Source organism: Delphinapterus leucas, chromosome 18, assembly GCF_059928025.1.
Source record: "Delphinapterus leucas isolate spDelLeu-1000000601 "Yukka" chromosome 18, BTC_Dleu_Yukka2, whole genome shotgun sequence".
Lineage (NCBI taxonomy): Eukaryota > Metazoa > Chordata > Mammalia > Artiodactyla > Monodontidae > Delphinapterus > Delphinapterus leucas.
Window position 1 is genome coordinate 1273803 of NC_143146.1, and position 14697 is coordinate 1288499.

General features: G+C 63.0%; 2 protein-coding genes across 5 annotated transcripts in view; both read right to left on the reverse strand.

The window, feature by feature from the left end:
* Positions 1-1192: 1192 nt before the first annotated feature.
* On the reverse strand, positions 1193-7561 carry F7 (coagulation factor VII). Of its 2 annotated transcripts, none has more exons than XM_089899283.1 (8): positions 7134-7561; positions 5982-6157; positions 5415-5439; positions 5227-5340; positions 3749-3889; positions 2785-2894; positions 2336-2459; positions 1193-1791 (listed from the first exon to the last, which is right to left on the reverse strand). In XM_089899283.1, the coding sequence occupies exons 1-8, from the start codon at positions 7198-7200 to the stop codon at positions 1193-1195; spliced, it is 1356 nt and encodes a 451-aa protein (XP_089755409.1). In that variant the 5' UTR covers positions 7201-7561. The 2 variants fall into 2 exon arrangements, with proteins under 2 accessions (XP_089755409.1, XP_022432408.1); XM_022576700.2 differs by having other exon boundaries at positions 5982-6142; positions 7131-7561.
* Positions 7562-10040: 2479 nt separating this feature from the next.
* The window catches only part of MCF2L (MCF.2 cell line derived transforming sequence like), a 71911-nt gene continuing 67254 nt past the window's right edge, over positions 10041-14697 (reverse strand). For all 3 annotated transcript variants that reach the window (XM_089899337.1, XM_022576713.2, XM_030762597.2), the window contains 4 exons: positions 12737-12858; positions 11344-11456; positions 11173-11276; positions 10041-11067 (listed from right to left, as the gene is read on the reverse strand). In XM_089899337.1, the coding sequence (XP_089755463.1) occupies positions 10982-11067; positions 11173-11276; positions 11344-11456; positions 12737-12858 (425 nt within the window). In that variant the 3' untranslated portion in view covers positions 10041-10981. The remainder of the gene's footprint in view (positions 11068-11172; positions 11277-11343; positions 11457-12736; positions 12859-14697) is intronic.

Consider the following 14697-nt stretch of genomic DNA (forward strand, 5'->3'; position numbering starts at 1 on the left):
AACATCCCTGCTGGTCCCCAGGCAGGGGTCATCTGCTGGGGCCTCAGCTGGAAGAGACACCCAGTCCTCAGGGTTGGGGACTATAGCCTCCAAATCCATGAGAGCTGTTGTGTTTGGAAACAGCCTCATGCAAGTTTCACTTTAGTGAAGTTGGTGATTGTGAAGGAGACCTGCTCAAAGATAAACACGAGGGTCTCCGTGAAATGCCTCTGGACAATTCGGGGAGGGCAGGCAGCCACTGGGGGCTTGGAGGAGGCTCAGTTGCTTGCTGTCAGTGGGGGAGCAGGTGTGCAGAGCATGAGGCCATGTGGTACCGTAAAGTTCGCACACCCAGAAAAGATCTGGGGACTTCCCTGGTGGTGCAGTGGTTAAGAATCCACCTGCCAATGCAGGGGACATGGGTTCGAGCCCTGGTCCGGGAAGATCCCACATGCCACGGAGCAACTAAGCCCGTGCGCCACAACTACTGAGCCTGCGCTCTAGAGCCCGTGAGCCACAACTACTGAGCCGGTGTGCCACAACTACTGAGCCTGCGCTCTAGAGCCCGTGAGCCACAACAACAGCCCACGTGCTGCAACTACTGAAGCTCGTGCGCCTAGAGCCCGTGCTCTGCAATAAGAGGAGCCACCGCAGTGAGAAGCCCACGCACCACAACAAAGAGTAGCTCCCGCTCGCCTCAACTAGAGAAAGCCTGCGCGCAGCAACGAAGACCCAATGCAGCCAAAAATAAATTTATAAAAAGAAAAGAAAAGATCCGGAAGGATATTCAGCACAGTGAGTGGCGGATGCTAACAGTTTATCTGCAATGAAGATGAAACGCTTGAGTGAGAGACGAACGTGTGGGGAAGCGGCACCGTCACCACGGGTGGACACGTCACCGGGGGTGGACACTCGCACCCCTGCTGCTGGCCTGGCGCACCCAGCCCCCGCGTGCTCTGCCCAGTGTGCCACCTTCTGTCATTCCCCCCATCCCCCGCCCCGTCTGCCTCTTTGACACTCAGTCTCTCTTTCTCTCCAGCTGCTCAGAATCTCCCTCAGGTTTCTCTCTGTCTCTCCATCCCTCAGTGTCTCTCTGTCTGTCAGTCTCCCTGTCTCCCTCTCTGTCTCCCCCGCCCCAAGAACCACAGGAGAATTTCCGGCTTTGGCGCGGGAAGACCGGGCACACACGGCGGCTTTATTTGCGGGGCAGGTGCTAGGGCAGCAGCGGGGCCCGGACGAGGCCCCCCGAGGGTGGTGGGGAGCCCATGAGACGGCGGAGCCAGGCCGTGTACTGGGAGACCCGGGTGTAGACGCCAAAGTGGCCGGCGGCTGCGCAGCCCTCGCCCCAGCTGACGACACCCGTCAGGTACCAGGTGCCCTGGAAGTGGGTGGCGTGCGGGCCCCCGCTGTCCCCCTTGCAGGCGTCCTTGCTGCCGTCCGTGTAGCCGGCGCAGAACATGTTGTCAGTGACGACGGGGCCGCCGGGCCTCCGGCGCGATAGCTGCCGGCAGTCCTGGGTCAGGAGCCGGGGCACGTGCACGGCCATGAGCCGGAGAGCCGTGGCGCCGCGCTCCAGGAGCTGGCCCCAGCCGCTGACGGCCGAGAAGCGCACGAAGGCCAGCGTCCGCTCCGCGAAGGCCCGCTCGGGCAGGCAGAGGGGCGCCACGTGGTCGCCGAGGGCCACGGGCCGCGCCAGGCGCAGCAGGGCCAGGTCGTGGTCCGTCTTGCCCCGGACGTACTTGTCGGGAATGATGACCTGAGCCACCTGCCTCTCCTGCTCGTCACCTTCGTCCTGGCTGAGGTCGTGCTCGCCTGCGGCGGGGGCGGGGGCGGACCGTCCACTCACTCCCCGCCTCGCCTCCCGGGCCAGTGTCTCCTGTCAGGAGGGGCCCTGCGTCCCCCGCCCCCGGTGGGCGAGCAGCCTCCTGAGGCTGCCGGGGGATCAGCGTGGGTGTGAGCCGGGGCGGATATGGCCACGAGGTGCTGGAGGCAGGTGAGGGGGTCGGGCAGGCAGCCGTGGCTGGGTGAGGAGAGGGTGCCCCATTCCCCTGGTTCTTCCAGGAGGGGCCTGGCCCTCCTGGGGTCCTCGTCGTCCCCTAAACCCACCGGGCAGCGCAGCCTTGGGTGGGGCACCCCTTCGGGGACCTTGGCGGGAGCAGCGTCACCCCAGGGCCGCATCTGGGTGGCAAAGAGGCTGAGGGGGGTGGCCACAGTGGCGCTGTGGGTATGGGGTCTGCCCAGACGCTGCCACTTCTCTTTGTGGGGAAGGTCACTGGTCGTGGAAGCCCCAAATCTTAGCCCCGCGATTGTCATTCAAGGATCGTCTCCCGGCAGAAGGAGGCGCCACGCAACCTACCCAGCACCACTGTCAGGTTCCTCCAGCTTCTGAGTCTGTCGAAACAGTGGGCTGCGGAGATCACCCAGACGGTGTCGAGCAGGGAGCCCCCGCACAGCAGCGCCCCATTCAGCTTCAGCATGGCCTGACAAGGGCACGGCAGGTGCTGGAAGCTCGCGTTCCCGTCGTGGCTGCCTGGGGGGCTCCCCTTTCCCATGCACCCCGGATGGGGGCTCCCCTTTCCCGTGCACCCCGGATGGGGGCTGCTCCCCTTTCCCGTGCACCCCGGATGGGGGCTGCTCCCCTTTCCCGTGCACCCCGGATGGGGGCTGCTTTACAGGCCGCTTCCATCCAGCTAAGGGAGTGGAAAACGTGGACGCTGGCCAGACGGTGGGCACGCCGGGGCTGGACTCCTCTGTGCGTGCCCGGGATCGTCACCCAAGTTCGACCCAGTGCTCCTGGAGCCTTACCTGCCAGGGGCACTCCCCTTTGGGGCAGACGTGACCACCCACGATTCGGCCTTGGGGGTTGCTGTCGTTTCTTTTTTCCAGAACAGGCATTTTTCCGCACGGATATTCAACTGTGTAAAACAAATCCAGCGAGACGTGGGGATGTGTGGGGTGCTGGTGAGAAAGGCCAGGGGCCCTGCAGACGGGCGGCTGCGCCTCTGGTCCTGCCCGGGGCTGCGGCAGGCCCCTGCGGGAGCTGCCGGGGAAGCAGATGGCCCAGGGTCCTGGAGACTGGGTCCCGCGCATTTTCCAAGGGGGGAAGACGTGCAGCTTGAAGTCACTAAAGGTGTAAAGGATAAGCTGTGTAAGGTGACCGGCATCTCAGACAATCGGGCTGCTCTTCTGACCCGGCTCTAAGTTTTCCTTCCTGCTCCAGGAAAGCCCCAGGCCAGAAAAGAAAGCCTTTAGAGGCGGCAGCTGAGTTTCAGGCTTCCTAGACAAGGCTGGGTCCATCCACCTCTGGAGAGACGCAGGGCGGGGGGTGGGGTCAGCTTTGGGGGCTGCAGCCCCGTCGCCTTTAGGCTGGTTTGGAGACGTTTTCCATTTTCCCATAAGTGCTTGCCATTGAAGAGACTTGGAATCCAGAACCGTGCCTCCGTCAGTACAGACACTGGGTGTGACTGGGTGTGGTGCTGCGCGGGGAGCGGGGGTGGGCAGCGAGCGCCGCCTTCTGCACCGCCCCCCCCCCCCCCCCCCGGCTCCGGGGCTACGCCCCGCCCACCGTGGCCCCTCCCTGTTCTGGGGGCGGGGCGGCCGCCTCCACCCCAGCTTCCCCTCTGCCGCGACGCGCAGAGCGCGCCGGCAGTGCCTGGTAGATGCTCAGTGATGCTATGCTTCCCCCCACCCCATCTTGTAGCCAACGGGGGGACGTGTATCAGGACAATGAAACCACCAGCCCTAGACCTGGTCCCCGAGGACCTGTTACCTGTGGCCGTGCAGGACACCCCGTCCGCCTGGAGCGCGTACCCCTCGTGGCACCAGCAGGTGCGCCCAGCCTCCGCGTCATCCCTGCAGTACTGCTCACAGCCACCGTTGTCATTCGGGCAGATCAGCTGGCTCTTCTTGTCTGAGGGCAGAGGGCATGGCCAACAGGGGGCCCCGGTCAGGGCAAGCAGGCCTGGGCCAGGGGCTGTGTTCTGCACGAAGGTGGCACCCAGCTTCCGGCTCCAGGGACAGCCTGGCACCAGCCCACTCCGCAGACTGACCCAGAAGGGCACGACCTGGAGTTTGGGGCAGGGTCCCACGTCTGAGCAGCTTTGCCAGTGGGGATGCGGGGCTGGCACGCTGTGGCCTCCACAACGTCATCCCTCCCAGGCTGGGGAAAGCAGAGGCCCCTGGGGACGGTGGATGAGTCCGACTCAATCGGAGGCCTGCCCGCGAGCAGTCAGAGCCAGGAGGCTGGTCTGCAGCCAGGGCCTGGTGCCCCGGGGAGCTGCCTGGGCTGGTCGCTGGCCCAACCTGCCTCTGAAAAAGGGAGCTTTGTTGTGGACACGTGCTTGGCTTGCTCTGCAAGTCCAGGGCCTGTCCTGGAGGTGAATTCACACCAGGACCGCTGAGCACCCAAGCCCCAGGTGGCCGGCGGGGACCCTCCTCCCTGGCCGCTCCCCTCCCTCTTTGACCGTGGTCCTTTGAGACGAGCTAAGTGGCATCAGAATGTCCACAGGTGGGGAGGGATCCCAGGAAGTGACTGCCCCCCTCTGATGAAGCCGTCCACTTTAATTTGATCTGCCTGATAAGTGTGTTGTTTTCCTGGGGGCCTGGGGCCACCTGGCATCAGCGCGACCCCTGGAAGGGCTGGACACGGGGTCAGCCACATCCTTGTGCCTGAACCGCAGGGGGACCTCAGGACACCGGGGCTTGTGGGCGCGTCCCTGGCGGGTGAGTCTCTGTAAGTTCTGCCTCACATGGTCTCGGAGAACAGAACACCATCCACAGGGCTCCCGGGAAGAAGCCGCTGGGAGCTCACACCTGGCCCCTCGGCTGTTTGAACCCATATCCTTTCCGTGTGATAACTGTAACCGTGCCTGTGTCGGCCTTCAGAGCACGCTGACCTAGCAGATGACTGACGCTGAGGGTGGTCTGGGGAGCCCTGAGCTGTGTGATACTGTAATACTGGGCCTACCCTTGTAACAGCAAGTAGGGAAGGCCGAGCTTCCCCAACCACCTTGCCATGGGGATGTGTGGAGCTGATGGAGATGCAGTGATTCCCCGGGCCCCTCCGGGTGCGTCAGAATTTCCCAGTGCCGGGAGCCCAGAAGGGGACAGGGCATCACAAGTGGAAGAATTAGCACCTGAGAACCCCAGATCCAAGACTCTCAGGTTGAGGCCCTTCCAGGTCACGGAGGCCAACCTCCCCCCAGGCCGTGCTCAGCAGCCCCCCCCGGGGGCCCCGGGCGTCCTCACCCGTCTCACAGTTCCGGCCCTCGAAGCCATCCAGGCAGAAGCAGAGGTAGGACTGCAGCTGGTCCTCGCAGGAGCCCCCGTTCTGACAGGGCCTGGAGGCGCACTGGTCCCCGTCTGCGGGCAAGTCAGAGTTAGGATGCCGAGAGAGGGGCTGGCGGGTAGATCACGTCAGCCGGGCACGTACTCACCGTTGTAAGAAATCCAGAACTGATTCTGAGGGAGCAAAGAGGAAGGTGCGTGATGCAGGCGTGCGCCAGAGGCAGTGCGTATGGCCCCGCGGAAGGAGCTGGCGGGCTGGGGGGCTTCTGACCTGGCCCTCGTGATGGGCTCTGAAAGCCAGACTTTCTCCTCTGGAGACGAGGTGGGTGCATCCAGGGGAAGCGAGTTTTTTCCTAATATCCACCCGCCATTGCTAAGGCCACCAGAGGTCACAGGTTTCCTCTCCCAAGTCAGGATCCCCAGGCTTTAGCTGTGCCACATCCGAGCTGTGAACGCGGACAAGACACCCCCGCTCCCTGAGCCCCCAGTTCCTCCTCGGATGCTGCATCGACTGTCCAGTCACCCGCTGAGCGGGACAAGGTGGGAAAGGGACGCACGGGCGCTTTGCCGACCGCAGAGGCCCCGTCAGTAAAAGGGATTCCCCCCGGAATCTTTTGGCCAATGAAGTAAAACTCGCAGGGTTGTCGTGAGAATCAAAGCAGGCTTCACGACCACGGGGTGGCTGCCGCACGCCCGCTGGCCCCAGGCGAGCTCACCGTCCTCTCCTCGCTCTGGAAGATCTCCCGGGCCTCCTCGAAGGAGCAGAACTCCTCCCTGCACTCGCGCTCCAGGGATCCAGGCCACAGTTCCTCCAGCAACCAGTTGGCGCGCCGGGGCCTGTGCAGGACACTGTGGGCTTGCTCCTGGGAGACAAAGACTGGAGGGCGGGCCGTGAGACGCTGGACGCCCGGGGGGGCCCACAGCCTCCCGTTCCCTCACCCCGCCCTCCACAGGAAGTGTTCCCACCATCCCTTCCGCTAGGTAATGGGAGTCAGAGGGCTCCTGTCCACAGGCCTGGCTGAGTTTGCAATGGGAGCACTGCACAAGCTTTATGTGCCGGAGGAAGGCAACGTGCTCAGTGAGTCATCGCAGCACGTTCACGCCCTTGACCTGGTCCCTTCGCTTCTAGGAGTTATCCCAAGGAAATGCTCTGAGACCTGCAGAGCCCCAGCCATCAGGAAAGCTGGAGACAAATAATCTGAAGCATAAACGATGGTGCCCCATGATGCTTAAGAAGGTGCGATATTAAGTGAAAGAAGACAAGCAGGAAGGACCACGGCGGCACCAGCTCTGCCTCTCGGACCCCAGAGTCTGGCCGTGGGATCTGAGGGACGACGTGAGCCGGACTTTACGGGACAGTGTCGGTGCCCGGTTCCCACCTCGGCCGCCCCTCGGGGCTGGAGAGTCACGATGACAGCTCACAGAGCCGTCCCCGTGTTACCGGCTCAGGCCTCCCAGCGTCTGCGAGGACGGGATGCAGGGGTCACAGGCATGGTGGCAGATCATCACGGTCTGGCATCCCCACACCGTCCCTCGCACCAGCCCCCCACCAAGAGGCCGAGAGAGCAGAGTGAGAGAGGCACCCCTGAGCCCCAGATCCTGTGCCAGGGGGTGGGTGGGGGTGTTGGTGGCAGGCGGGGGGCGCCCACTGTGGCCGGGGGACGCCACGGCTCCCAAAAGTCTGGAAAATCATTCCCCGAAGCCTTTCCTCCAAGTGCTGGGCGAGGCCCTGGGCACCGTTTGCCTTTCGGAAGGAGAGCAGATCAGAGCAGAGCTGCCAGCAAACGGGAGCGCCCAGCACATGGGCCGGCTTTGGGGGTCGGCTGCCCTTCCGCTGGGTGAATGGGGAAACCTCCCTCGCGTACCTGCCATCAGGGACCCCCGCAGGCCCAGCAGAAGGCAGAGGAGGGCCAGCCCCCGGAGCCGAGGAGCCATGGCGAGGCCCTGGGTCGCTTCGTCTGTTGACTTTCCAGGTGGGGAGGCGGGCAAAGTTCTCCAAGAGCCCGAGAGGGTGGGGGAGGGAGGCCTCGCCTCCCAAGCACACGGGCGTGCAGTCCCCCGCCCAGTGCCTGCTGACCGGACAGACGGGCCGGCCCAGGGCACGGGCCTGGGGATTCAGGCTCCTTGTCCGAGAGGAGACTCGGGCGTCGGGATGCGTGTCCGGTGGCGTGCGCAGCTCAAATGCGGCTCAGAAGCCTGCAGCCCGAGGACCTAGGACGGCAAGCTGGGAAACAGAACTAAAGTGCGGGTGGAGAGCCGTCCCCGCAGTGATGGTACTGGTAAAGGGGAGCAGGTTTGGGGCGTGAATGTGAATATCTTGTCACAGGGGAGGCCTGGTTTCTCAGCCGAAGGGCCCCTCTGGGAGCGCGAGGGGGAGGGGCGCGCGCCCCCCGCGGAGCCCCTGCCCCCGTCTCAGCCCTGGGGCGCCCGGGTCTTGTCCCTCATGCCCTCCTGGGCCCAGGCCACCAGCTGAGGTGACCAGCTATCCTGGCCGCCAGGCACGAAAGGGTTTCTCAGGACGCTGGACTTTCCAGACTTAACTGGTACTGTCCTGGGCCCGTTGGGCTGGCGGTCACCCTGCAAGCCTCACTCAGGCGTCCAGCCTCCTCTAGAAGTAGCCTCCTCTCCATAAACGGGTGGAGGCTGGGGACACCAGCTCTGCGCATTTATCTTCAGAGGGGGAGCAGGGAGACCCAGCTGTTCCAGGCGGGTCCGGCGCTACTCCGTCCCCAGATGGAAGGCAGTCCTTAGAGGACAACATTTTATTTATCACCTCTGGAATTTCTATTTGTCACTGTCAACAATTGTTTAGGAATTCAGTGATACAGGAATTTATTTGGGGAGGGGGAGGGGAGGGGAGGGGAGGGGAGGGACTCTCACGCCCTTCGTGGCACTGCCTGGGCCCAGTGGGTGCAGCAGCTCTGGAGTCAGACCCCCCGGCAGGGTGCTGTCAGGGTCCGTCTCCTCCCAGCTTGGGGAGGAAGGGGCTCATTCCTTTGAGCCTCACTTTCTTTGCGGGGCAGCGGGGCTGCTTGTCCTGCCGAGAGCCTGGGGGTGTGCACTGTCCTGCGAGGGCTCCAGGAGCGCCACCTGCCACCCCTGCCGGGTGCGGCCACTGCCCGGGGCTTCCTCCGGCCCCAGGGCTGCGCACCTTCTCAGACCGAGTGCAGCGCAGTCACTGCTCACTGACTCAGTGCTCCTTTCCAGCCGCCTGACCCAGCACCGCCCCCAGGGGCTCCAGCGACAGGAATCTATCCAGTCCCAGGCCTGGGCAGGTGTCCCAGGGCCAAGCTCCCTCCAGAGGCTCTGTGGAGGGTCCTTCCAGCCTCTTCCAGCTCCTGGGGCTCTGGTGGCCCTTGGTACCCCTGACATGCTGAGCCAGCCCTCCAGCTCCCGCCTGGTGTGTGTGTCCAAATTTCCTGCTCCTTATAAGGACATCAGTCATTGGACTAGGGGCCACCATGACCCCATCTTAACCAACTGCACCTGCAGTGACCCTATATCCAAGCAGGATCACCTTCTGGGGTCCAGGTGGACAGGGATCCTAGGGGGTGCTCTCAGCCCGGTGCCCCTGGCTTCCCTCGAATGGAGCTGAGCTGCACCTGTGTTTGGAGCCACGTGAGGGGCATCCTGACCACAGGCCCAGTAGGGACAAGGCTCGGGGGTGAAGAAAAGACTCTGCTCCTTCTAGGGCTTCTCAGAGCATCACCACTGAACCAGGTTTCCACAGACAAATGACCTGCCTGGCACAGGGCATCAGCGTGAATTAGGGCAATGCGAAGGACAGAGGCCCTCAGGTCCGGGGTGACGGGGTCCCCGCAGAGGTGGAGGGGACGCTGCAGGCCAGTGGGGACCTGGCTTCGAGGAGCCACTACGCCCACTGACACTTGTGCTATTTCTCCCAGATGGCCGAGCACAGGTACAGAGTTCACCCTATCTTATTCCTGCAGGAGAAGCCCTGACAGAGGGGGAGGGGAGGGGCTCAGGGGTCAGGAGGCCCCACTCGCCCTGGGCCCCTCCGGCGCACGCTGGCATCTGGGGGGGGGGGCGTTCCAGTGAGGGCCACCCAGTTCCAGATCCTGTGCCTTTACAGAGGACGGCCGACAGCCAGAGGTGCTGGTGTTTATTCAAACACCAGCCATACAATAAAGAACTCGGATTTTTAAATTTCACTTACATCAGCAGTTAAAACAAAAAAGGAACCGTGACTGAAACATGAGGTTTTAAAGTGCTTTTATGAGGAAGAGATCACAAAAATGGTGGCCAATCCCAGGCTGGGAATGGCAGGAACGGTGCCTGAACAGTCAATATATTCAGTAAATTATGTGAAGCATCATTTTGCAAATAACTTATACACCAGGAGAAAAGCTGCCGAGCTTGTACGCCGTCCACTACACACTCCAGAGAGGCCTGGCCCTGCACAAGGACAGGGAGCCCGTGGGCTGGGCTGCAGGGGCCTGGGGCTCGGGGGGCTGTAGAGCGACACATCGCCAGCAGCTTGGAGGCTATAAATACACCCCTCACAGTGGGGACGTATGTACACACATCGACATATATACACACATACAAAAACGTCTGCCCCAATCAGACCCAGAAAGAAGCGTTTCCAAGGAACAGAATTTGTTTCTGAAACACAAAACACAGTAAAACAGAAGAGTTTTCTTTCCAGTTCTGCCTTGATTTGAATAAGATAAACTCTGCTGTGCTCAGGACAGCTCCACACAGGACATGCCAGGCCGGCGGCGGGGGGGGGGGGGGGGGGGGGCGGGGGGGGCGGGAGCTCAGGTTTTCCCTGGGCTCCTGTGACAGCATCGGTTCAGGTGACACCTGCAAAAACTGCATCTTTACACAGTCTTTAAAAACAGTAAAAATACCCTAATTCAGTGAAGTGTTAAAAAATCGAGTCCCCCGTGTTTTTTCTGTAGAAAAGAAGGTTAATATTTTAAATTATAGTTCACATTTTCCTTTGAAAATTAACCTACACAGGTGAAGGAATTTCCTTGGTTTCTAACTGCCTGTGTTTGTAGAAACGCTGCCTGATTCTACCGAGGGATGTCCTTCCACTCACCTGTGACCAGGTGGGCTGTTTCCACGAGAGCGTGTCCCCCAAATCATTCAGCGCCATGTAAACCCCAGTAACAAAAAATAGTTTTATATCAAATACAGTATGAAATTGTCATTTCACGTAAACACAGTGATTCTTGGTAAAGATCAGAGGCCAAAGTATCACCAAAAAGATGGCCGTAGAATTAATCCTTGCTTTAAAAAAAAAATGTGTATAAGACAAACTAGCCTCCTGCCCCCGCACCAAGCCGCTGGGTCAGTGAATCGGTCACTTCTTTTGGAAGCAGCTCCACAGAACGCGTGTTCCTGCAGAAAGCACCGGACCAGAAACGTCAGAAACCAAAGGGGAGCGGCTGCGGCCGAGGCCAAAGGGGAGTCCCCGGGAGCCCTTCTGCACCGGAGGCCTGTCGTCTGCAGCCCCGTCCGTCCGACTCCCCGAGGAAGCCGCAGTGCCGCGCTCTTCCTGCGCCCTGGGGCGCGCGCGCGCGGTCCCGGCGCCGAGGCCGCAGGGCGGACTCTTCCCGAACCTTCGTCTGGGGCCGCGGCGGCGCCGGGGTTCCGTGGGCGGTTCTGTGGGCGCCGGCCCCTCCCCACGCCGCGCCGGCCCGAGCAGAGGCCAGCTCCCAGGGCCGCAGGCGGGGTGGCCGCGGCGCTACCCCTGCAGGTCCGCGAGGGCGGCCGCGCAGCTCTCGCTGCAGCTGGACGAGGCGCTCAGCAGGGCCGACCCCGCGCTGGACTCTGCGGACAAGCAGGCGAGCGGCTGCCGCGCGTCCTGGCCCCGCCCCTGGCCCCGCCCCCGGCCCCGCCTTCGCCGCAGTGCCTGGGCTGCTCAGCGGCCCGTACCTGGGCTGCTCAGGCACCCGGGGGCGCCGCGCTGGCCGAGGAGCGCGGACAGGTTGCGGGCTGGCAGCCAGCCCTCGCCGCCGGAGCTCACGTTCCGCACGAACCTGCAAAGGGCGCGGTCAGGGTGCGGCAGCGCGCGCGGGCTGCGCGGGGGCGCGCGGGCGGTCTTACCAGAGGCCCTCGTCGCCCTCCTGCACCAGCTCCACCTCGTCCCCGCTCCTCAGGACCAGCGCGTCGGGGCCCCCCTTCTCGTCCAGCCCCGTGACGGTGTACTTCCCGGGGACCTGGGGAGGGGACGGCAGGGCGCATGGCACACGTGGCACGCAGCTGCCGGTGCCCAGCGTCCAGCGTCCCGGGAAGGACGAGAGCCTTGCCATTCGCAGAGCTTCCGGTGGGACTATGGCCTTACATTGGGAAGGTCTCCTCGTCCAGGGAGACGCTCGGTCTCACGTGGCGACCACTAAACCTGACCAGCCTGTGCGGTGCCCTTGGCTGCGCCCCAGTGCTCACACCACACCCAGCTCCTGCGGTCGCAGGGCCTTTGCACCTGCTGTTGCCTCTTCCTGGGTCACGCCTCTGCTCTCAGGGCACACGCTCTGCCTTTTACTAGTCTTTCACCCCAGGAGAGGGGGCATTCTTGTCCACCTTGTCCCCTGTTTGCCTTCAGTGCCTGACACAGCAGGTGCTCAGCACACCTGTGGACGGAGCTGCTGCGCGACGCGGACTCTGAGAAGGGGAGGCCATTCTGCTGGATTGTGGGGCTGCGGCCTCACGAGCAGCGAGACACATGACTGGGAGCCCCTGAACTGTGCAGGGGTCACGCGCCACCAGGCTTGGGAGCAGGGAAAGCCAGGCCAGTGTCCGTTACCCTCACGGGAGCAGCTGCACCCTCTGGACACCCTGAGCAGCACCTTGCACCCTCCTGCTGCACCGCGAGCGGAATGCAACCAGCAGGTCTGCCTGCCCGCCCACACGCCTCCCTGCCCGCCTCCCTGCCCGCCTGCCTAGGCTCCCCCACTGGCCCCGCAATGCCCTGGCAGGCTCTTCTCACCCTCAGGCCTCCTCGGGAAAGGCTGCCCTGGCCACCCGAGACTCTCCCTGCGCTCTCCTCCAGTTACCTGTGTCTACCCCTCCAGCTCTGGGGTGCTTTGCTCGCTGCGATAAACCAGGTGTGGACCAGGGCAGCACTGAGCGGGCAGCAAGTAACTGTTGCTACCGTCCTGGCTCTGATGACTAACATGTGAACAGTTTCCTCTGCTGCTCGTGCTAAAACAGGACTTTGCTTAGGAAGCAAGTCCGTACCTCAGACAGTGTGATTCTCTGAAACAGATGGCGGTACACACGCAGCTTTAAGAAAGCTCCTCTGAGGGGCAGGTCAGAGGTGTGCGCTGTCCGCCGTGAGGTGGTCTGGTGAGAACTCCAGGAGGGCGGGCACACAGCCATGGGGCCCTGGCACCTGAAGGTCCCTCCCTAAGCCCTAGGCGGCACGGCCCCCTGAGCTGCACTGCTGGCTCCCTGACCCCGGGACCAGCAGTGCCGCGGATGAGGTGGGAGCCAAGGTTACCAGCTTCCTGAGGCCTGCTCTCCCTTCCTCCTCTGCGTCCGAGGAGTTGACCGGCTCCTCGGCACTGGACCAGCCGTCGTTGTCCTCAGGAGCCTCTGGCGGGTTAGACGTTTTGCTCCAACCTAGAGAGGACCAGGCCCCGGTGAGGACCCCCTCAAGGTCGAGGGCAGCCTATGCACGTCCCCGCCACCCACACGTGTCGGCTGGGGGAGCCTGCCCTTCCCAGCGGAGCGTAAAGGCGGGCCGGACACCCGCAGGTTTCCGCTTCAACCGTGCAAGCTGCCCAGGGGGCCTGGGCCACAGCACCTGCTTCCTCAGCCGGAAACGAACCCCAGCCTCCACCGGACAGCTGGTGACACCCGCCCGTCCCGCGTCGAGGCAAACGACGAGGGAAAGGCATTTTTAATCAACACCTGCAACTCTCAACACCCATCGGCCGGCCGGGAGAACAGCTCCTCACGATGCTGGGTGCTAGGAGCGCCCAGGCCAGGGAGGGGGCCACCCTGTGCGGGTCACGGGCAGGGAAGAAGCTTCCTCCGGGTTTTATAAACTACGTAAACATTCCTTCTACTGCCCTGTGTCCCCAAAGAGTAGCCGCTGCATTTCCCATTGGGGGAGGGTGCAAGTGCGTTGTGGAGAAATACAGCAAGTGCCACGAGCGAAGCGGGAGGCCGAAGCCACACGCTTGTGGCTCTGGACCCCAGCCGCCGCTCCGTGTGAAGTGGCATTTCGACAAGAGGGGAGCGGATCCAGAACCAGTTCCCAGTTCCATCTGGTGTGGCCGAAGCACACCTTCTCCTGGGAGAGAGGGAGTGAGGGAACCACGTGGGCAAGGGCAGAATGCATGCCTGCATGTCCCCCCACCCCTTGCAGTCAGGGTGCAGACAGAGGGGCAGCTGTCCCAAGGCCGACACTTTGAAGGCTGGCAGTGACAAGCTTGTGTTGAAGCGGTGTCAGGGAGCTGCCTCTGTCTTCACAGAAAAGGGAGCTGGGACCCAGAGATCCCCCCCAGCCCGCAGAGCACTGAGCCCCTGCTCCAGGCCAGGCCCGGCGCCCAGAGACCCTCTGGCCCTGCCTCTCCAGCCGGGCAGGGGTGGCGAGCACGACCCTTGGCCCCCGGCGGCTGGCATCCATGCAGGAAGTGGGAAGCGGGGACTGTGGGTTGCCAGCCATTAACCACGCTCGCCGCCTGCTTCGGCACGTCCGTAGCCGCCCAGGGCGGGAAGCTCAGACGGACGCCGGGTGGGGGTCACCAGGGGCCCCAGCGCCGGGCAGCTGGCCACAAATGTCCACCCCTCCAGCCCAGCACCGATAGACACAGGGCTCCCAGCCAAATGGAAGCATGTGTCCGAAGGGGGACAGCGGAGGCAGAAAGACGACGCTGCTCCCTGGGCAGAGGGGCAGCCCCTGGAAACGAGGTGTGTAAACCCTCACTTTAGAGCTGCGTGGACAGACGGCTCTGCCCTTTGGTCACAACCGGCCGCCCGGGGCCTCTGAGTGACCTTCTGTTAAAAGTGGGACGGACCCTGTGTCAACACAGTGACACGGGAATAAGCATGAGATACTGAGCCCCGTGGCCCGCTCTTAATCCACGTAGGATGCTGGGGGCTTCGAGGAGGACATCAGGCCAAGGAACCGTGAATACGGTCACCTCTCGTTCCAGTAAAAGAGTCGCTGACACTGATACTGAAAAAACAAGGGGCTGATGCAACTCCAGGAAGCAAGCACTTGGCATTTTCAAGAGTGCCAGCCAGGACGGCCTGCAGCTCGCTGTCACCTGCTGTGGACTGAAGTGATTCCGATGGATGGGGGAAGGAGGGGGAAGGAAGGGGAAGGAGGGGGAAGGAAGGGGAAGGAGGGGAGAGGAGCCGGAGGGGGAGGAGGAGGGGAGGGGAAGGGGAGGGGGGGAGGGGAAGGGGAGGGGGGAGGGGGGAGGGGAAGGGGAGGGGAGGGGGAGGGGA

Excerpts from the sequence above, each read along its gene's own strand:
- F7 (XM_089899283.1), bottom strand. The coding sequence starts at position 7,200 with ATGGCTCCTCGGCTCCGGGGGCTGGCCCTCCTCTGCCTTCTGCTGGGC. Across the intron at positions 5,341-5,414 it reads GTTCTGGATTTCTTACAACG|ACGGGGACCAGTGCGCCTCC; the intron begins GTGAGTACGTGC and ends ACTTGCCCGCAG. Across the intron at positions 2,460-2,784 it reads AAGGGGAGTGCCCCTGGCAG|GCCATGCTGAAGCTGAATGG; the intron begins GTAAGGCTCCAG and ends TGCCCTTGTCAG.